Source organism: Poromitra crassiceps (genome assembly GCF_964638095.1).
Source record: "Poromitra crassiceps genome assembly, chromosome: 10".
Classification (NCBI taxonomy): Eukaryota; Metazoa; Chordata; class Actinopteri; order Beryciformes; family Melamphaidae; genus Poromitra; species Poromitra crassiceps.
In genome coordinates this window covers 35,714,955-35,737,394 of record NC_139631.1, presented here as the reverse complement: position 1 = coordinate 35,737,394, position 22,440 = coordinate 35,714,955, and the positions used below count along the sequence as shown (strand labels likewise).

The window sequence follows — 22,440 nt, the reverse complement described above, 5'->3', positions numbered from 1 at the left end:
GGGGGGGGGGGGGGCACTCTGGTGCCACCAGTTGGCTCCCCTTCAGTGACAGATCAGTTTAATCATGTCCCCTCGTTCTTCCCTCTCTCTTCTTATCTAGCAACAATGCTAAATGCTCTTCCTCAGATGAAACCCTCACTAAAGGGTATCTTTTAATTGTGGAAGAAGAATCTGAGAGGCTTTGGAGATTGTCTTCCAAGTTGTCTTCAAGGCGAGCCTTCAGTCTCCATTATCATGCTACTCATAAGAAGAATTCCGGCATCAGTGGTAACCTTGCTTGCAAGATGGATAACCTCGCGAGATCAAAAGAGATTCTCTCGACATATCCATCTTGTCATGCACAGGCAGTTAAGATGATTGGTCGAACCATGCCGGCCCGACCAATCAGCGGCAGCCGTAGGCGGGCTCAGGCTCGTCTGGGCAAGTAGTGGGTACATGGTCTTTGTAGTTCTTTTCACTCGTCAACATGGCTGCCGCCGCGGAAGTGACAGGCAGTCTGAATGAAATTGAATGTAACGTTCCCAATTCTATGTATTAAATTCTAAAAAACGACCCTCAACATTTGGGAAGGCTAAGCCACACAACTAGTTCGTTATAATCTAACTAAATGCTTCGAAGGTGACTTTACGACCGTGAGGACTCAATCAATGAATACCACGGAGATCAGCCACAGGCACCTTCGGCGATCTGATTGGTTGAAGTTAACACCCACCAGCGGTGATAGACAGATCGGTCATCCAATCACCTGCCAAGTAGCTTGGAAAAAGTGCCCGCCTCCGTCAGCGGGTCTGGTTACTGCATTCCCAGATCGACTGGTTTATTGAAACTATGTGGAGCTATACCGTCCATCTGGCAGCGTCAGGTTACATCAGTGGTACAATTGACTCAAATAGGTGTGAAAAACAGACCGAATGTGAAAAATGATTACTGCGTTATGATGTTCATTATCATTTTTATTTGTGTCAATATATACCTGCAATCCATCATCACTGGGGTCTGCGTGTCATTTCTATTTACCCAGTGTTTGCACAGCCGCAGGCATTTCCTGTTTGCATCCAGATTGTGTTGTTTATTATAAGGTTCAAGGTGTCTGCATGTTTCCTATAAATCCATCCTGTTGCATCCAGATTGTGTTGTTTATTATAAGGGTGTCTGCGTGTTCCCTATAAATCCATCCTGGTCCATTCTGCCACACTGTGAATGCAATTTGCAAATGCAGCTCTGCAGCTCCTTACGAGGGCAGGAGCAGTAAAGCGTCACTAAGTTTGTAATTCATAATTAGTTTTCCCCTCGGTTGCTGGTAATTGGTTATGGTGCTTCTCTTGACTGCCTAATGGCTTTGGTATCGGTGGCCATGCTGCCTGACTGTGACCGTATGGTAACTTGGATGTGATAGTGTAGTGTGACTGTGACCGTATGGTAACTTGGATGTGATAGTGTAGTGTGATTGTGACCATATGGTTGGATGTGATAGTGTAGTGTGACTGTGACCGTATGGTAACTTGGATGTGATAGTGTAGTGTGACTGTGACCGTATGGTTGGATGTGATAGTGTAGTGTGACTGTGACTGTATGGGTGGATGTGATAGTGTAGTGTGACTGTGACTGTATGGGTGGATGTGATAGTGTAGTGTGACTGTGACTGTATGGGTGGATGTGATAGTGTAGTGTGACTGTGACTGTATGGGTGGATGTGATAGTGTAGTGTGACTGTATGGGTGGATGTGATAGTGTAGTGTGACTGTGACTGTGACTGTATGGGTGGATGTGATAGTGTCATGTGACTGTGGCCGTATGGTTGGATGTGATAGTGTAGTGTGACTGTGACTGTATGGGTGGATGTGATAGTGTAGTGTGACTGTGACTGTATGGGTGGATGTGATAGTGTAGTGTGATTGTGACTGTATGGTTGGATGTGATAGTGTAGTGTGGCTGTGACCGTATGGTTGGATGTGATAGTGTAGTGTGACTGTGACCATATGGTTGGATGTGATAGTGTAGTGTGGCTGTGACCGTATGGTTGGATGTGATAGTGTAGTGTGATTGTGACTGTATGGTTGGATGTGATAGTGTAGTGTGACTGTATGGGTGGATGTGATAGTGTAGTGTGGCTGTGACCGTATGGTTGGATGTGATAGTGTAGTGTGATTGTGACTGTATGGTTGGATGTGATAGTGTAGTGTGACTGTATGGGTGGATGTGATAGTGTAGTGTGGCTGTGACCGTATGGTTGGATGTGATAGTGTAGTGTGATTGTGACTGTATGGGTGGATGTGATAGTGTAGTGTGACTGTATGGTTGGATGTGATAGTGTAGTGTGGCTGTGACCGTATGGTTGGATGTGATAGTGTAGTGTGACTGTATGGGTGGATGTGATAGTGTAGTGTGACTGTATGGGTGGATGTGATAGTGTCATGTGACTGTGACCGTATGGTTGGATGTGATAGTGTAGTGTGATTGTGACCGTATGGTTGGATGTGATCGTGTATTATGCAATTGACCAGCAGTTATTTGGCACGCTGCAGTAATGTGCTCTGACCCAGCAATATGAAGACATTAGTTCCAAAATGAGCTCTCCAGCATGAAACAAGTGACATCTTTTCTAACAGAATGATTGATGGCACACAATTACAACAAACCTTAAGTATACATACCCTATTGATCCTTGACCTCTATTGAAAATGTGTATGTACCAGTCAGTAGACGGCAAAACTAGGAAATAACACAAATGGCATTAGTGACGAAAAACAAATCAAAACTATCTTTAATATTTAGATTCTTTAAAGTAGCCAATCTTTGCCTTGATGGAAAGGCAAAGGCGTTGGGAAGAAACATAGGCATAGTTCACTATTTGTCGAAGAAACGAATTTCAAGCATTTCATCAAAAGCTTTTAAAAGAATGACAAACATAGTGCATTCAATCAGGTGTGTCCAAACTTTTGACTGGTACTGTACTTATACATACAGTATATGTATTGTTATGAACATAGGTAGCAATATGATTTGACTGAACTGAATGGTTTCACCTGTGACCCATAAACACCCTACATATAGTCTTGCAGTAGCCAGCCGTAGATAAATAGCTAACACTGGGGCACAAGTCTTGACAAGTGGTTAAGGACCGCCCCTTGAGACCAAAACAAAATGCGTGACAGACATATGGATTGACCAACCACGGATCTCCTTATTTGCGTGACGCAACTCATGGGGCGGTACATTTTTGGACGATGCACCAATGCACGAAGAGAGCCGGACTTCAGTAACAGCCCAGCCAATCAGATTTTACCATACGAATTCCTACAGCAAAACACGGAAATGCTGAGTTGTGATTCGGACCCTTTGTCGCTGGAAGCGTGCTGATGTAAGACATTGGGTGTGATCACATGAGACTACCCTATTATAATACAGAAGCATGAATGTCATCCACAGACAGTAATGAAAGCCTGCATGCCAAAAATGTCCGTCCATCATAATATTCCTTGAAAGTATCCTCACTGTTGTGTGTAACTACATTCTTTTAATAAACATTTGATACAAAGGTAATTCACCAACTTGTCTGAGTGCAGTGGCCCGGGTTCCGGTAATAACCCCCAAGTGGATATACAGTATATTACATTTTTGGAAAATAACCATCTCTGGCCTTTGTCCTTTCTGTGGTACAGGTGGAATGGCTGAAAAACGAAGAGCTAGTGAGTTCACTGACGGACGTCAACATCGACACCCGGGCCGACCACAACCTCATCATCAACGAGGCGCGCCTGTCCGACTCGGGCAACTACACCTGCCTGGCCAGCAACATCGTGGCCAAGAGGCGCAGTGCCACAGCCACTGTGATCGTCTTCGGTACGCTCCCACCTTCCACTTGCATTGTTTGCCTATTACAATACATTACACAGATGGGAAGTAACTATGTACAAATACGTTGTTACTGTACTTGAGTAGGTTTTCAGGTATCTGTACTTTACTGAGTATTTATTTTTCTGACTTTTTACCGCGGTGCTGGACCAGCGGTCCATGCAGTGTGTTTATGCGTTAACGTTATTAGCGAATAGCCGAAACGGACACGGGAAAGGAAGTGACGGTGGCTTTTCCATCACTTCCGCTTTGCTTTTCCGCGTCCATTTCGGCTATTCACTAATAACGTTAAAACTGCATAGACAAACAACAGTGGAAAATTACTCTAAAGTCACAGCGCAAGTTGTTATTTAGACTGTAAACAGTGGAGCACGGACGCGGAAAATTAAGTGACGGTGGCAGGAGAGGCGCGCTGTACAGGAAGCCGGGAAAAACGGTAGGGCTGTCCCAGAGTCTATTTTTCAAATAAAAATAGACTCTGGGTTCCCCACACAAGTGTTTAAGAGACTCATCTCCATGTATCTGTGAAGAACAATGTTTCCCATTATTTCGATGAATGTATTATTCAAAGAGTTAATTTACTGCCTCTCATTTAAAATCAATGTGTACGTTATGAAAGGAAAATGAGCTACTGTGTCTTAATCTCATTTAACAGGAGTGTTGCTTATTAAATATGTATTTGCCAGAGGCCTGCCAGCAATGTGAGTTCACAAGCTTTGATAGCATTCCCAAATATTGAGCTAAATTCCAAACCCGCCAGACAGAAAGATCACAGAGGAAATACCTTCAGTCAGAGCGCTAAGTGGTCGACTCCAACCTGTCCAGTATGAGTCAGTGTCGCCTTTCCAAATGCCATTGGCAATTGTATTTAATGGCTGTTTCCTTTGCTTTCACACATTCTCACGCATTCGTCTTAATTCAAGAGCGAGGAACATTGAACTGGCAACTAGGGAGGAGGGAGCTGTATGTATACCCACCACAACTAGGGAGGAGGGATCTGTATATCCACCACAACTAGGGAGGAGGGAGCTGTATACCCACCACAACTAGGGAGGAGGGATCTGTATATCCACCACAACTAGGGAGGAGGGAGCTGTATATCCACCACAACTAGGGAGGAGGGAGCTGTATATCCACCACAACTAGGGAGGAGGGAGCTGTATGTATACCCACCACAACTAGGGAGGAGGGAGCTGTATATCCACCACAACTAGGGAGGAGGGAGCTGTATCCACCACAACTAGGGAGGAGGGAGCTGTATACCCACCACAACTAGGGAGGAGGGAGCTGTATAGCCACCACAACTAGGGAGGAGGGAGCTGTATGTATATCCACCACAACTAGGGAGGAGGGAGCTGTATAACCACCACAACTAGGGAGGAGGGAGCTGTATATCCACCACAACTAGGGAGGAGGGAGCTGTATGTATACCCACCACAACTAGGGAGGAGGGAGCTGTATATCCACCACAACTGGGAGGAGGGAGCTGTATATCCACCACAACTGGGAGGAGGGAGCTGTATATCCACCACAACTGGGAGGAGGGAGCTGTATATCCACCTCAACTAGGGAGGAGGGAGCTGTATATCCAGCACAACTAGGGAGGAGGGAGCTGTATACCCACCACAACTAGGGAGGAGGGAGCTGTATATCCACCACAACTAGGGAGGAGGGAGCTGTATATCCACCACAACTAGGGAGGAGGGAGCTGTATATCCAGCACAACTAGGGAGGAGGGAGCTGTATATCCACCACAACTAGGGAGGAGGGAGCTGTATATCCACCACAACTAGGGAGGAGGGAGCTGTATGTCCACCACAACTAGGGAGGAGGGAGCTGTATATCCACCACAACTAGGGAGGAGGGAGCTGTATATCCACCACAACTAGGGAGGAGGGAGCTGTATATCCACCACAACTAGGGAGGAGGGAGCTGTATATCCACCACAACTATGGAGGAGGGAGCTGTATACCCACCACAACTAGGGAGGAGGGAGCTGTATATCCACCACAATGAATGCGGTCTGCCCCAGCCATTATGCATTGTTGCCTTGCAGTGCTTCGGAGCCTCACATCATCATTAATATCTACGGCTCGTGTTACAGTAAATACTCCAACTCCAGCATAATATGATGGAGATGCTGGAGTTCTGGTAAAGTAATATGTACTGTATTGCTTGGCTCCACCTCTCCACTCAGTCTGACTTTCTCCTGCTCTCTCTCTCTCTCTCTCTCTCTCTCTCTCTCTCTCTCTCTCTCTGTCTCTCTCTAGTGAATGGTGGCTGGTCCCTGTGGACGGAGTGGTCATCTTGTAATGTGCCGTGTGGGCGGGGCATCCAGAAGCGATCGCGGACCTGCACCAACCCGGCGCCGCTCAACGGCGGGGCTTTCTGCGAGGGCATGTCTGTCCAGAAGATTAGCTGCAATGCTCTTTGCCCAAGTTAGTCCCACTTCAACTCTGCCTGCATGGATATAATGTTCAAGCGTTAACTAAGCCTAGCCCCACAAAAGGGTCATCTAGGTACAACTTTTCTTTTCCATGTGCAGGAGGTAGCTGGTAGTTGTCTGTGTGTGCACCATTGTGTGAAATGAGAAATGGAGGCTGCGATGGAGTTATTGTCATTAAAGACCCTGGGAAGAAAAATGCACCAAAACCTTCCAACTATGTAATTGAGAGTCTTATGTGACTAATTGTAAGCATCAAAAAGTTGTAGACATTACCCAAGGAAACCCAAGGCTCCAGGAAACCCCCCGGCATTCCACCATGTTACTAAGCCTTTCCCGAGTGCCCACATTCGGGCTGCAGTTGAGGACGTCGGTCGGGAAGCGACCTCGAGCTCCAGGGAGACACAAATCAAAAAAATGTAAATGCGTGTTTCAGAAATCTGATCGCGGCAGTTCTTGGTATGTACATTAAACACATATTATGCTCGTTGTTTTTGTATCTGTTGGTGAGCTATTTTCGATTATTTTTACGACATTTATGGGTCTCGGGGGAAAGATCAGACTCAATGTGGAAATCTCTGTCTGAGTCAGTGGAGCAGAGCGGAGCTGCCTGGCTGCTCCGCGTCCATATACGGGTTTGGGCGTGTCATGCAGCATGCTCGACTCTCATTGGCTATTGGTGAGCATGCTGCAGCCTGCTGCTTCATACGCCCCCACAGTCTCACAGCAGATAATATAGCATTATAGCACTGAGATGATTGCTGCTCCTCATTTGATATGCTTGGCGACATTCAATACAGTTCAAACTTGACTGGATGGTTAATAACAAATGTTTCTCAAAACACATTCATGTTTGGTTTCTAGGGACAGTGGGACTATACTTAGGGTTAATTAGCCTACAGTATATAACATTCTGATTATCACACCAGCTTACTCCCCACCCCAATTATATAGACATTTTCTCTCTCTCTCTCTTGTTTTGAATTTCACATGTTGTACTGTTCATTGACACTGAATGTCATGTACTCGAGCCGCCCCCCTCCCCAACTCCCTGGGGACCCCAAGCATAAGCTACTGTAAGAAATAACCAAATGTTAATGTTAATTAATGTCATTTGAAAAAAAGTCAGCCAAATGGGCCAGTGAGGAAAACATGTTACGTTCAACAATGTGATGTATTATTATTATTATTATCAAATTTGTCTCAAACATCCACTTGGACTCAAGGATGAACTGATTAGATTTTGGTGATTAAAGGTCAAAAAGGTCACTGTGACCTCATGTCCGTCCGTTCCATGTTCGTTAACGCGATAATCTCAGGAACGCCTTGAAGGAATTTCTTCAAATTTGGCACAAACATCCACTTGGACTCAAGGATAAACTGATTAGATTTTGGTGGTCAAAGTTAAAGGTCACTGTGACCTCACATCCGTCCATTCCATGCTCAGGAACGCGATATCTCAGGAACGCCTTGAGGAAATTTCCCCAAATTTGGCACAAACATCCACTTGGACTCAAGGATTAATTGATTCGATTATGGTGGTCAAAGTTCAAGGTCACTGCGACCTCACATCTGTACCATTGTATTAAATGAACGAATGGAGGAAATTTCACTACATCTGGCACAAATGTCCACTTGGACTAAAGGATGAACTGATTACAATTTGGTGGTCAAAGAGCAATGTCACTGTGACCTGGAACTCTTGAATTCATTGTCTAATTTCACACAAATGTCTTATTGGATAAAATGATGAGATGATGACATTTTATATCCAAATTTCAAAGATCAACTTCACCATGAGATCATAATGTTTTGCTTATGATGTTTTGCAAGCTTCGGGGGGAATTGATTTCTCTGTGAAGCACAGCATCGACTTTGATGTGGTGCTTTGAATAAAAGTGCTCAACTCAACACCATGGACATAGCCTATTGAAAGAACACTGGCAATTGACAATAACGTTAGACCCACATGGTTTCAGAAAATAGCCTACTTTTTATAAGGTTCGATTCACGTTTCATTTCTCTCTCTTTCTATGCATGCCCATTTGCAGGTGCAGTATAGGTTACTGTAGACACACGAGTGAGGGCTCAAATTACATGTCACCTTTCTTCATAAAATGAGTGGAAAACAACTTCTCAAATAATGCAAAACTCCATCCGCAGCCTGCTTTATGCACACGGAGCCGTGTGCATAAAGTGTCTTTATGTACGTTCTCTCGTAATAATGCACGTGGAAGATTTTTCGGTACCTTGTCTTGGAGAACACTTTAATGGATTACCCGTTTCTGCTTCTTTGGATGAGCTCTCCTCTCTTTTTCTTTGATCTTCTTAACGAGCAGCTGCTCCTCCTCCACCTGTTGAGTGCTGTTGCGCCGTGCAATACAACTCAAATTGCGCTGAGAGGGGATTCTTTTCAACCGGACTTGGTGACCGGCAGATTTGGATTTGTCGGACTTTGATTAATTATAACGGTCAAAATCCGGCAATTACCGGATAACGGAAACACGGGTATGAGTCCTCTGTACTCCTCTGTAAACCGCCATGGCCCGAAGGCCTCAGTGAAGTTATGTGCAGCAGCAGCGAAGGAGGCGGGTTGTTTTCGGGGGGCTGCTCCTTATCTCGACGGGTGGAGGGAAAACGCAGACGGGAGAGAAGCGTAGGCAGAGATGAACTGAGCTGTCTGAAGCGCTGACTGACAAGCCAGTCTGCTTCTGTCAAGCCGCTCCACAGTCCTGCCTTAATGATGGTCTGAGTGCAGTGAGACCAGGAGGGGATATAGATAAGGTTAGAGACAGACAGCACTGTGAGCAGCAAGCCCACAGCCACATCACAAGGAGGGCAGAGAACAACACTAGACATGAAGCTGGTGTTGTGGAGGTGGAAGTGCTAGAAGGAAATTACATGATACATGTAAATATATTCATCTCTCTATTGATCAGTTGCCTTCATCATGTCTTCCTTAGAAAATAATATCAGTACAGAAGATTTTGCAGTTCAAATGTGAAGATTTATAGTTTATAGTTAGTTATAGTTAGTTAATTTTCACAGTAAAACTACTTTTACTGTTAATTATATACAGACAAATAAAGAGCAGTTGATGTGTGTCAAGATGAGAATTTACCATGACAAAGTTTAATAGTACTGTAGAATGAAGTGCCTCGCTTCCATTAAATCTGCCTCTTCAGCTCTTGAAAGAGTGTTTTGAGGCATTCTCCGACGAGTAGGCAATTTGGAAAGATGCGTAAAAGTGGGGTGGAGAGCGAATAAATCAGTGTGATCAGTGTGAACAGATTGCCCATCTACTTGAGAGCAGTGTTGGCCTCGATCACCCGATACTGCACCAACAATTTTCCTGATGGCAAGGCATTCGACGGAGCCGCTGCCAAATGAAGGTAAAATACCAGCGTTGGCATCACTGATTGAGGTACTGTAGTGGCCAGAAGTGCAACACGGTTGAAGTTTTCAGCCCGCAGAGAGAAATGCAACAACTATTTTCTTCCCATAGAAGGGGATCTAGACATAATACAACATCACTGGTATTCACTATAGTAGAAGCCATACTTTAATATGGCTTAAATATACCGTAGATGCTGTCTGATTTAATATTATGTAAGGAAATGTTACATTTTCTTATATAAAATTCGATCACATAAATACATATTTACAGCACATTGTCAATATTAAATATTATAACTAATTTATTAATGAATGATTAATTAATGAATGTACGGTATGAATAAATAAATGGTAGCCATAAGTGCAACAAGGTTGAAGGTTTCAGCCCATAGAGATTAATGGGACAATGATTTTCTTCCCATAGAAGTGGATACAGGACGTAATTTGAAAATCAAATACAGGGTTACTGCTGTTCACTTTATTATGGAGCAGAAGCCATACAGTATCAACATGTTTACACTTCAAACAAATGTGATTTAGTGCTGAATCGCTCTTGAAGACTGTGGCTAAAGGAGATGCAATAGCCAGTCATCACAGAAGCAACGTAGAATCTTGCAGTAGTTACAGTTTGTCAGATTGTATTGTTTACCAGTTGGCGAGAAGAGAAGTTTCAGAATTAGAGCAAGAAGTCATAGGGGAGCTGTAAGGAGATACAATATGCCTACGCTCTCGACCGACTGTGGTCAAACTCAGAAGCACTCAGCATTCTGTCCACAACATCCAAGCACATAATTTGCATTTAAAGTAGCTGAGAAGAAACCGCAAACGAATGTGAAGTGTTGCCTCGGCCTGTTGAACATCACAAAAGAAAATTACCCCCTCCACCGCCCATGAAAGATGCATTATGGACATCGTGACGGCGGCATATTCGGGCGCCATATGTTCTCCTGATATTTGTTAAGCTAAGCATGATGAGCTCTTCCTTAATGGGATGGCAGACATGGTGAGAAGTCTGGCTATTAGCTATTAGCATGTAGCAGCAGGTCTTCTTGGTTGCATAGGCCTGCATCAGACATGGTGAGAAGTCTGACTATTAGCTATTAGCATGTAGCAGGTCTTCTTGGTTTCATAGGCCTCCATCAGACATGGTGAGAAGTCTGGCTATTAGCTATTAGCATGTAGCAGGTCTTCTTGGTTTCATAGGCCTGCATCAGACATGGTGATAAGTCTGGCTATTAGCTATATAGCATGTAGCAGATCTTCTTGGTTGCATAGGCCTGCATCAGACATGGTGAGAAGTCTGGCTATTAGCTATTAGCATGTAGCAGATCTTCTTGGTTTCATAGACCTGCATCAGACATGGTGAGAAGTCTGGCTATTAGCTATTAGCATGTAGCAGGTCTTCTTGGTTTCATAAGCCTGCATCAGACATGGTGAGAAGTCTGGTTATTAGCATGCAGCAGGGCTTCTTGGTTTCATAGACCTGCATCAGACATGGTGAGAAGTCTGGCTATTAGCTATTAGCATGCAGCAGGTCTTCTTGCTTTCATAGGCCTGTATCAGACATGGTGAGAAGTCTGGCTATTAGCTATTAGCATGTAGCAGGTCTTCTTGCTTTCATAGGCCTGTATCAAATCTCATTAAAGGAGAATTTCGGTTTATTTGAACCTGGACCTCTCCTCACATTAATTATTATCTGACGACTCACCCAGTGTTCTCCAGTGCGATTTTGAGCCTCCTAGGCGTTGTTGTGAGCTAAATAGTGTCCAAGCCAGTCCTTGAATGGCGCTGCATCGGGGCCAGATGGCATTGTGCTGTTACTCCATGTAAATAGACAGTTTTCTCCCCGTTTTCTAACCCCATGCACAAAATCGAACCATGTTGTAAGATTTCTAAATCTATTCTCCGAAAAACGGGCTGAGCTAGTCTTCTGCTTGTAGACACTGAGCTAGTCTTCTGCTTGTAGACAGGACAGACGCGCGAGAGAAATGAGCGCAGGAGCTGGGCTTCCGTACACAGGCCAGCCGGCAGGAAAGTCTCGCGTGACTTGACGAGAGTTGGTGACACAGACCCCGAATGAGGATATGAGATCCCTGGTAAACACTACTGGAAACAGCCCGGTGGTGATTAGCATTCGGATGTTTCTTTAGGGATCATATAATGACGATATGGGTCCTTTAAATAAACAGGCCTGGGGTTAATGGGGAGAAACTATCTCTCAAGCTGCACCACCGCCTGTATGTTGCTTATGCACAATGTGTATGTGCCCAGAAACATTTTGACCTTGGAATAGATGTTGATGTGACAGCCTGCTGCATTCACATTAAAAACCTCTGCAAATTTTGCAAGATAAAAGTATCTTTATTATCAGAAACTTTTATTTGCCAAGTACAATGTACAAGGAATTTCCCTTGATATAGGTGTCAACACAAAGACGGGCACTCGGTGTGCATACCTCCGCCACGGCATGTTACCACCATTGCCACGCCTCCTTTTGGCTAGTGGGTGTGGAAAGTTAATCGGTTCGTCCTTGGCCCATGACCAACTTTTCTGCAAAGTTTCCTGGTGTTACGTAAATCCGTTCGGAAGTTAAGCGCCTTTTTGTGATTGAACACGCCATTTACAGCGCCCCCTGGGTGTAGAAAATGTAATCACTTCTAAGTTGGCCCATAACTAACATTTATGCCAAGTTTTGTGCACATCTGTTCATCTGTACATGTTTTAGATATCCTGCTGACAAACGGGGGCGAAAACATAACCTCCCACCCAGCATTTCCGCTGTCCCGGTCAACATTGTCTCGCAGTAGCCAGCCATAGATAGATATCTACGTCTGGTGCACAACTCTCTTTTTTCCCCCTCAATATTTTATTTAAAATTTTTCTCAACAATGCACAGACAAGACAAATGAACATGTTCAGACACAGGAAAAGAAAAGAAAACATACATATATTATCGACATTCGATATTACAACCTAACCCTAACATCGTCGAGATAGGCTAGAAACGGGTCCCAAATGGTTGAAAATGTTTTAAGTGAATGTTTTAAGTGACCCCCCCCCCGTGCTAAAATATCATATTGTGTTTTATTTGGGTTGATGAGCTTGAGCTTGGCTACCTGCTGCACGGTTGCATCTGTCCAATTCTTGCTGTCGTCTTTCTCTCTGTCTTTCGTGCACACGTGATCTTTCTGTCCACGCGTGTTACATCATGTGTCTGTCCACACGCGTTACATCATGCGTCTGTCCACAGTTGACGGCGGCTGGGACGAGTGGAGTGACTGGACGGTGTGCAGCAGCCAGTGCGAGAGGCAGCGGAGTCGGGGGTGCAACTCCCCAGCGCCCATGCACCGAGGCAAGATGTGCGAAGGCAGCGGAGAGGTTACCGAGAACTGCACCGACGGACTGTGCACTCAGAGTAAGGCCTTTTCCCCCCGCTTGGCATCATCGTCATCATCGTCATCAGTCAACATAATCATTTCTCTATCACTATCATATTCAGGAGCTCACGATAACACGGCAAGTCATCACAAGCATGTTTGTAGGTATTTAGACAAACTCTGGATGGACACAGGTGCCCAGTGCATGACCATGCCGATGCTTATCTCTCTTGCTGTTCACATATTGGATGTCACATTAAATCTACGCAGAGTAAGAACACCTTTTGGGACATTCACTCCTGAATGATGGCTGAAGTTCTATAGGTAAGCTATACATGTAGGTAGAATGGAATAGTCTTAAGACTTTGTTCTGCGGGAATTATTCTTCCATTGCCTTTCCATCTTGAGGAAGGAGAAGATAAGCCCACTCAGAAGCATTTGCGACTCATTGAGCAGTGTGCACCTCGTCGCCTTTATTTATGGTGATGCGACAACAGTGTCCGCGCCTGCCTGGTGTTATTACCAGAAGAGTGTCTCTCTCCACAGCGTGTTGGATCTGAGGCCAGACTTGTTAGGGCAGAGATATGCTTGCTTTTAACTACGTGTTCAGGTGAACATGATGGCTGACTTGCGTCCGTTTAGAACGTACGTGTAGATAGGACGTGCACAACCAACGCTCCAAACGGACGTGGCATACGCACGTGAACGCTTAACCAACAGCAAGTATATCTCCAGCCTTAGTCACTTCACACAGGCCTGAGTTTAATCACCACTTTCTCTCCTCTGTCTCATTCTATCTCTCTGTCTTTGCAGATGGAAAGCTGCTACACGATGTAAAACCTCAAAGTGAGTCTTCCTCTGTGGATTTCTTTCACCCCCCACCCGTCACTATGAGTAGCTCCCCCTGGTCAAGAAATTACATTTGCATTCTAGGTTTTGAAGTTAGCTGACAAGTGCGGGGGGGGTTGACTCATTCATTTTCTCACTGCATACTCTTCTTCAACTTTTCTGTTTTCTGTAAACATCACCAATTAGTTCACCTTGATCTGAGCAAGTCCCATCTTAACCCAGCCAGGGATCATTACGCATTCATGTCTCATTACTCAGAGCCCGCCATTCAGGACGACCGTGACATCACAGCTGCGTTCCCATTCCACGCCAGGAGATATATTGGTTGTGACAAGTGAACATGTGCTATATTGTGGAGGATTAATGTGTCATAATCACCGTAAATGAGCTAATTCGACCAATTTGTAGCGCTGTCCTTGCGTTCCCCTGGCGGCTTTCAATCACTCGCTGGCGTTAGTGCAGCTAAGTGATTGTCAGGTGCTAGCTCGCGTGCTTTCATTAGCCTGCCACTTGGGTGCGAGGTGTGCCTGGTGCCGTCTTTGTAACCTATGGTAATTGTGAATGATTCAGCGGGGGGCATAAAAGGGAACTGGTATCTGGTGAGTGATCACACTGGCAGGGTTAGTCTCAATTAATTTGCCTCTGATCGTTCTTTGCGACCGCCAGTGACCACTGGTGACACTCCATGGGCCCCCATTGCCTTCTCTGTGAGACATCCATCATGGCTATTGGATAGAGACCAGTGGGTCTAAAGGCAGTTAGGCTAATCAAGCCCATGTTAGCAGCTTGAGTGTGATGTGTAACAGTTTAGAGTCATGGACATGGACACAACTGGACGTCATGTATTCCTATCTATGGAGCATAATGTAACATGGAGAGACAGCTGGTCTGCTCCGTCCTACCTCATTCCATCATTTCATTTTCCAACATTTTCATGCCACTAGACAGAGTAACACAGAACTCTTGTCTATGTTTATATATATTTATGTTATGTAGCCAGAGTAACACATAACTCTTGTCTATGTTTATATATATTTATGTTATGTAGCCAGAGTAACACAGAACTCTTGTCTATGTTTATATATATTTATGTTATGTAGCCAGAGTAACACATAACTCCTGCCCATGTTTATACTGTATATATTTATGTTATGTAGCCAGAGTAACACAGAACTCTTGTCTATGTTTATATATATTTATGTTATGTAGCCAGAGTAACACATAACTCCTGCCCATGTTTATACTGTATATATTTATGTTATGTAGCCAGAGTAACACAGAACTCTTGTCTATGTTTATATATATTTATGTTATGTAGCCAGAGTAACACATAACTCCTGCCCATGTTTATACTGTATATATTTATGTTATGTAGCCAGAGTAACACATAACTCCTGCCCATGTTTATACTGTATATATTTATGTTATGTAGCCAGAGTAACACATAACTCCTGCCCATGTTTATACTGTAGCCTATATATTTATGTTATGTAGCCAGAGTAACACATAACTCTTGCCCATGTTTATATATATTTATGCTATGTAGCCAGAGTAACACATAACTCCTGCCCATGTTTATACTGTATATATTTATGTTATGTAGCCAGAGTAACACATAACTCTTGCCCATGTTTATATATATTTATGCTATGTAGCCAGAGTAACACATAACTCCTGCCCATGTTTATACTGTATATATTTATGTTATGTAGCCAGAGTAACACATAACTCTTGCCCATGTTTATATATATTTATGCTATGTAGCCAGAGTAACACATAACTCCTGCCCATGTTTATACTGTATATATTTATGTTATGTAGCCAGAGTAACACATAACTCTTGCCCATGTTTATATATATTTATGCTATGTAGCCAGAGTAACACATAACTCCTGCCCATGTTTATACTGTATATATTTATGTTATGTAGCCAGAGTAACACATAACTCTTGCCCATGTTTATATATATTTATGTTATGTAGCCAGAGTAACACATAACTCCTGCCCATGTTTATACTGTATATATTTATGTTATGTAGCCAGAGTAACACATAACTCTTGCCCATGTTTATATCTATTTATGCTATGTAGCCACAGTAACACATAACTCTTGCCTATGTTTATATATATTTATGCTATGTAGCCACAGTAACACATAACTCTTGCCTATGTTTATATATATTTATGCTATGTAGCCACAGTAACACATAACTCTTGCCTATGTTTAAATATTTATGTTATGTAGCCAGAGTAACACATAACTCTTGCCTATATATATATATACGGTATATGTTATGTAGCCAGAGTAACACATAACTTGTGCCTGTTTTCTTCCATATCCCTGCTCATTGTCTCTGGGTGTGTGTGTGTTTTTTTTAATAAAAAGAAGAAAATACTCTTTTATGTGCCTAAAAAGCCTTTTCTCAACCCACATTCCGGTAAAGCCGCCTTCACCACACTAAATGTGAAAAAAACAAAACAAAAATACATAGTCTTACTTTATAACTCAGGGAAATCTCTGGAGAACATGTTCAAAATAAGCCTTGCTGTCAAATGAGCATGCTTTTTTCTATGTATTGCTGAGCCCTCCTCACTCCAAGCATCTTATCTTTAGATTGTCTGTTTTGCAACCTCAATACAGTCTCTACTGAGAGGATTAGAGAAGTGTAGCAGGGGGAACTTGGTATTGATTTATCTGACATTATGGCAAAGGAGTATGTCTGTGGTACAACTCTGTTCAGTTAATAGTAGTCACCAGCTGATCCAATTTAAAGTCGCTTACCGTCTTCACTACTCCAAGCATATATTACACAAGATCCTCCCTTCTGTCTCACCACTGTGGGCACACTATCTCATGCCTTCTGGTTTTGCCATTCACTAACGGGATTCTGGGCCAAAATATTTGACTGGTACTCTAAGGCCTACAAAATAACCCTGCAGCTGGAGGCAGAACCTGCCATCTTCGGCTGCTCGGAGTCTTCTCCGAACTTCCCTACAGCTGTCCAGCAATCTCTGACACTGGGGACAACTGTCGCCAAAAAACTCATTTTGAAGGAATGGAAGTCCTCCTCTTCACCTTCTTTTCAGGTGTGGCTGATGGACATGGTCTCTGTTATACAGATGGAGAGACTAAGGTTCCTGAGAACCAACTTGTTTGGAAAGTACTCATCACTCATCACATCCAGACTCGACTACTGCAATAGCATCCTCTACGGTTCCCCCCACAAAATCATCAACAAACTCCAATACGTCCAGAACTCCGCTGCCCGTCTCCTCACCTCCACCCGCCGCCAAGACCACATCACTCCCGTCCTCCACAACCTCCACTGGCTCCCAGTCAAATACCGGATCAACTACAAAAGTCTACTCACCACCTACAAAGCCCTCAACAACCTGGCCCCCCCCTACCTCTCTGATCTCCTCCCCCGCCACGTCCCCACACGCAGCCTCAGGTCTGGAGACACCAACTGCTTGACGATCCCCAGGACCAAGCTCCGGACCTGGGGTGACAGGGCCTTCTCAGTTGCCGCACCCACCCTCTGGAACACTCTCCCCATCCACATCCATCAATCTAAGTCCATAACATCCTTCAAACAGGCCCTCAAGACCCACCTCTTCAACCTCGCCTTCTCCTCCTAACCTCACTACACCCTACCTACTGTCCCCACCTTTCATGAATGTTTCAAATTAAAGTATTTAATTCTGTGTGTTCTGTAAAGCGACTTTGAGTATTTAGAAAAGCGCTATATAAGATAAATGTATTATTATTATAAGTATCTGGGACCCGTTTTTGACCTACTTTGACTTGGTTAAGAATGACTAGTGACTCAGGTTAGGGGTGATGGACGGCTTGCCCAGCTGGTTTCCCATGGACCCCTTGTGTAGGATCCCATATGTAATATATCTTCCAAGCACATAAGCACCTTATGCGGCTGGTAGCACCATGTTACAATGCTAAATGTCAAAGATGTATTTTATTATTATTATTATTATTATTATTATTATTATTATTATTATTATTATTATTATTATTATTATTATTATGTTTCTATTCTCTTTCTTTTCCTGTGTCTGAGCCTATTTGTCTTGTATGTTTACTGTTCTATAAAAGATTGAAAATAAAATATTGAAAAAATGAAAGATAAATAAGCCTTGCTTGTTGTGTGTGTCGTGTGCCTCAGGTATGGACGGCTCCAGGGACGTGGCTCTGTACTCGGGCCTGGGGGCCGGCATCATGGCCGTGGCCATCCTGGTGGTGGCCGTCATGCTGTACCGGAAGAACCAGAGCGAGTACGGCGTGGACGTCATCGACTCCTCGGCGCTCACCGGGGGATTCCAGTCGTTCAACTTTAAGACCACCAGACAAGGTGAGAGAGAGAGAGAGAGAGAGAGAGAGACCACCAGACAAGGTGAGAGAGAGATAGAGAGAGAGGGAGAGAGGGCCAGTAGTGCCCCCGAGGCCAGAAGGCGTCAGCATCAAGGACCCTGCAGACAGGGCCATGCAGCCCTGGTGATTGATGGCATGTGTTTGCATTGAGCAGTGTGAGTGCTTCTGTTTAGGATTTACACCCCATAACCAGTGAGAGGACCTGTCCTTCTGTTTGGACAGACCCGCTCCTCTGTTATTGTGAAGCTGGAGAGAATCAATCTCTTCATAGACACTGGCTCTGCCTGCCCCCTCCTCCCTGTGGAACACACATTTGACTGTCAGGCAGCCAATCTCCTCCATCAGCTTGCACTGACTAAAGCCACTGATGGAAACATGTGAGGGGCATCAATGGAACAGTGAACATCAATTCCATGTTTGTTGTGCACAGCAGTAACTTCTGTCGGTTGAGGCGCGCGGGGCTGTGGGCTGTCCCGGGCAGCCTTGCTGCAGCATTCATATCATTGTCACTGACACTTCTGGGTTTAGCACAAGTGATAGCCATCGCGGCGACGGCCGATCCATCCTCGGCCCGCCTCGGTGACAGCTCCGTGAAAAGAAAGCCGCACCGTGCCCCCCTGCCCACGTCCACCGGCTCCTCCAAGGCCCAGGGAGACCCTTGCGCCCCCGCCCCGCTTCATGCATCTGGAAGCGCAGGGATTGGGGCGTTGAGATGAGATGGGTCTACGTCCGGCAGGTCATCAATCCTATTTAAATAGGCCAGCTCTCTCCCCACAGCCCGCCTGCTGTGCCCTCCGCTGTCCACAATCACTCCCTTCCCATTTTCCTCTCTATCAGGCTATAGCTATAGCTATAGAGCACTCCCTCTCTTTTCGTGCACCAGCTCCAGTTTGTTTTAGAGTCCGTCATCAGAGCCTATACTTTTGCGCTGATTGTTACCATCCACATTTTCCTGAGGGGGAGCACCTTTAAGTGTGTGTGTAATTGCAAATCAGTAGCTTCTCTCGCCTACATAATTGCCAGGTGGGAAAAAAGCCCTTAAATACTTAAAGAAGCTCCCTAAATGCTTTGGGATAGCTCCGTGCTACAGGAGCCGGCGTAAGGCGGGTGAGTGAGCGAGCCTTTGGACCTGACCCTGTCTCTCCACATGACTTCTTCTTCTGACTGATTTTTAATCAGAGGCCCAATTCCAAAGCGATCCCTCAAGGTATTCAACCTGAGGTCCATTTCATTAACTTCTCTCATCTCGCCACTGCCGTTCCATTTCGTGGTGCCTGTTCTTAAAGTAGCACACTCAAGCGATAATCAGATTATTCTCCACTCAACTGGAGGGCAGAGGTGTGTGTGTGTGTGTGTGTGTGTGTGTGTGTGTGTGTGTGTGTGTGTGTGTGTGTGTTGGGGGGGGGGGGGGGGGGGGTATTTCAGCGGTGAGGGTGAGGTTCAGCCTGGAGGGGCCGATGTCCGCCAGGTTGCAGTTTCGGCCAAAAGCACACAAGGCGGAATATCCATAGAGTCCCCTGTGGTTTTGCTGTCAGAATCAAATTGCTTATGAATAAACAAGCACAACCCTTTTAGACCACAGCACTTTTTCCCTCACCTTCCCCCCCACCAAACACCACCCATATCCCCCTAGCCAGTAATCCTACCCACACCTCGAATCTTGACTCTCTAGCACCTTCCTATCCCTATGCCCCCCCCCCCCCCCCCAGCTTCACCCATATCCCCCTAGCCACTATTCCTACCCACCCATCGAATCCTGACTCTTTACCACCTTCTGATCTCTATGGCCATATCCCCAGCATAAATTCACTAAACATCCATGAGTGACTGGATGACTGACTGACTGACTGGGTGAGTGACTGACTGATTGTCTTGACTTTTCTTATGACCCCTTTTGGACCGCTGGTGCAGCGCCATGGTAGAAATGTTGATAGAATAAATGTTTATGTGGCACATTAGCTTGGGAGCAGTTATCTGAAATTGTTACTCCTATATCTGCTCTGCTCATGCTTTCTATTATTTAGAGTGGATTGGAGGAGTGATTAGGCAACAGGGTGGCCTAGTGCTTAGAGGACGCGTCCTGTCATGGAAGCGTCACAGGGTTGATCCCCGCTAACGACCATGTGCCCTGTTGAAGTGTCCTTGAGCAAGACACTCAACCCCTACCTGCTCGCTCACTGTATGCCAGTCTGGATAAGAGCAACAGCTAGCTGGCTAAAATCGAAATAATTTGGTGGTATTTTTAATGTGATATGAATTCTGCTGGCGAGAGAGACAAGAAAAGTTTAGTTTTGTAGAACGAGTCGAAAAGGAAGACTCACGCACACACACACACACACACACCCACACGAAAATGCTCATCACATCCCCGGTAATTAACGATTCACCTAAAAATAAAACAACATTAGCCTCCCGCTTCGTGCCCCCTCGCCAGGCAACAGCTGGGCAGCAAGGACTCTGTGACTTCACCGTTATCTTGGCATGGCGAGTCCGGGGGCACCTCATGTCAGAGTCTGCTAAATCAATGTGGCGCTTCCCTCGCAGTTGGTTTGGCAGCGGCGTCGGAGGTAATGGCCACAGATGAAGACCCCTCCACCCACTGTGGTCTGCTGGGTCTAAACTGAGACCCCTCCTCCACCCACTGTGGTCTGCTGGGTCAACACTGAGACCCCTCCTCCACCCACTGTGGTCTGCTGAGTCCACACTGAGAGCTGAAGGCTCAGTCACCTAGACCCTGTCCCTCTCACCCGTCCTTAGAGGAGCTGACTCCAGCAGATGGATTATGGAGATCAAGCTGTGTCCGCTCGCTAATTAAATCCAACATGCTGACCATGGCTCTGAGCCCTGGACCTTCTGTCCAGGTTGTGCTCCCTCACCTCACTGGTCGCTTGCCCGGACATCCCGGTGATGGGGTTCTTAAGCCCTATCGCACGGGAGTAATATTATCACTGGGGACGTCCAGGAATTCCTAATAATTTGGGAGATTGTTGGTGATTTTAATCCCAAACCTCCCATGCATGTAATTTGTGAAGTCTTTTTTCTTCATGCAGTATCTTCCTGTCATGAAAAATCAATACAGTAGCAGAATCTATAGAGGAAGGTTTTGAGTGCATTTTTCTCTTTTGCTTTGCTAAATCAGTGGTTGATCAATTGTAACATCTTGACCTTATACACCAGTGATTTCGGCAAACTTGAGTAAACTGTGCGAATGTGGTTCATAAAATGTCGAGGTTGGGGTGTAATTCATTAATCACATGAAGTCGCCACACTATACTAGTGTAGTCCCTTGTGAATAGGACTTTAGATGACCGTGCGGTCGTGTGTCTCTTCATGTCTGTAGGCAACCCGCTGCTCCTCAACTCGTCGATGCAGCCGGACATGACGGTGGGACGGACCTACAGCACGCCCCTCTGCTTCCAGGACGCGGCCGACAAAGAGCTCTTTGACCCTCTGCCCGACATCAAGGTGAAAGTCCAGAGCTCCTTCATGGTTTCTCTGGGCGTGGCCGAGCGAGCCGAGTTCCACGCCAAAGCCCCTCCGGAGACCTTCCCCCGGGGCCTGGGCCGCGACTGCTGCAGCACCATGGAGAGGCGCAAGAAGGGCTCCTTCACCAAGGAGCAGCTGACGACCACGGCCACGTTTGGCCACCCTGGAGGGCGCCTGGTGGTGCCAAACACAGGTGGGTTTCACAAACACAGCTGGGTTTCACAGCACGTGTTCACACTATTCCGCATTTTTAAGCAGTGCAGCCGCTTCTATAAGTGACATGTGTGTCCGTCCGTTTGTAGCACGATATGTTTGTAGCATGAGAGGTGATAGACCAATCAGGAGTAGCCTATGCATAATGGAGAGAGCGGCAGGGGAGAGCCAGGAAGCCCGGGGACACCTCGCCATTCCGAAGTGTCGGCATTCCGATAATTGACTTCTATGCTTTCGGAGAGGCGGCCCTTTTTATCTCCAAAAAATGTTTCGCCGAGAGGTTAGGTTCTGGGGGAGGTTAGGCTTAGGCGTGGGGGGTGGGAGAGGTTAGGTTTAGGGTTAGGGTCTGGGGGAGGGTTCTTTCGCAATGGCGAGACAGATCTCAATTTTGTCGGAATGCCGGTATTTCGGAGTGCCGACATTTCGGAATGCCG

At 45.4% G+C, this 22,440-nt stretch overlaps 1 protein-coding gene across 1 annotated transcript in view; it reads left to right on the top strand.

The window, feature by feature from the left end:
• The window catches only part of LOC310784413 (netrin receptor UNC5D-like), a gene marked incomplete at both ends in the record, with an annotated part of 226,600 nt that overhangs the window by 160,354 nt on the left and 43,806 nt on the right, over positions 1-22,440 (top strand). The window contains 6 exons of the mRNA XM_083645416.1: positions 3,663-3,843; positions 6,126-6,293; positions 12,945-13,109; positions 13,885-13,917; positions 18,102-18,287; positions 21,648-21,986. Of these exons, the coding sequence (XP_083501542.1) occupies positions 3,663-3,843; positions 6,126-6,293; positions 12,945-13,109; positions 13,885-13,917; positions 18,102-18,287; positions 21,648-21,986 (1,072 nt within the window). The remainder of the gene's footprint in view (positions 1-3,662; positions 3,844-6,125; positions 6,294-12,944; positions 13,110-13,884; positions 13,918-18,101; positions 18,288-21,647; positions 21,987-22,440) is intronic.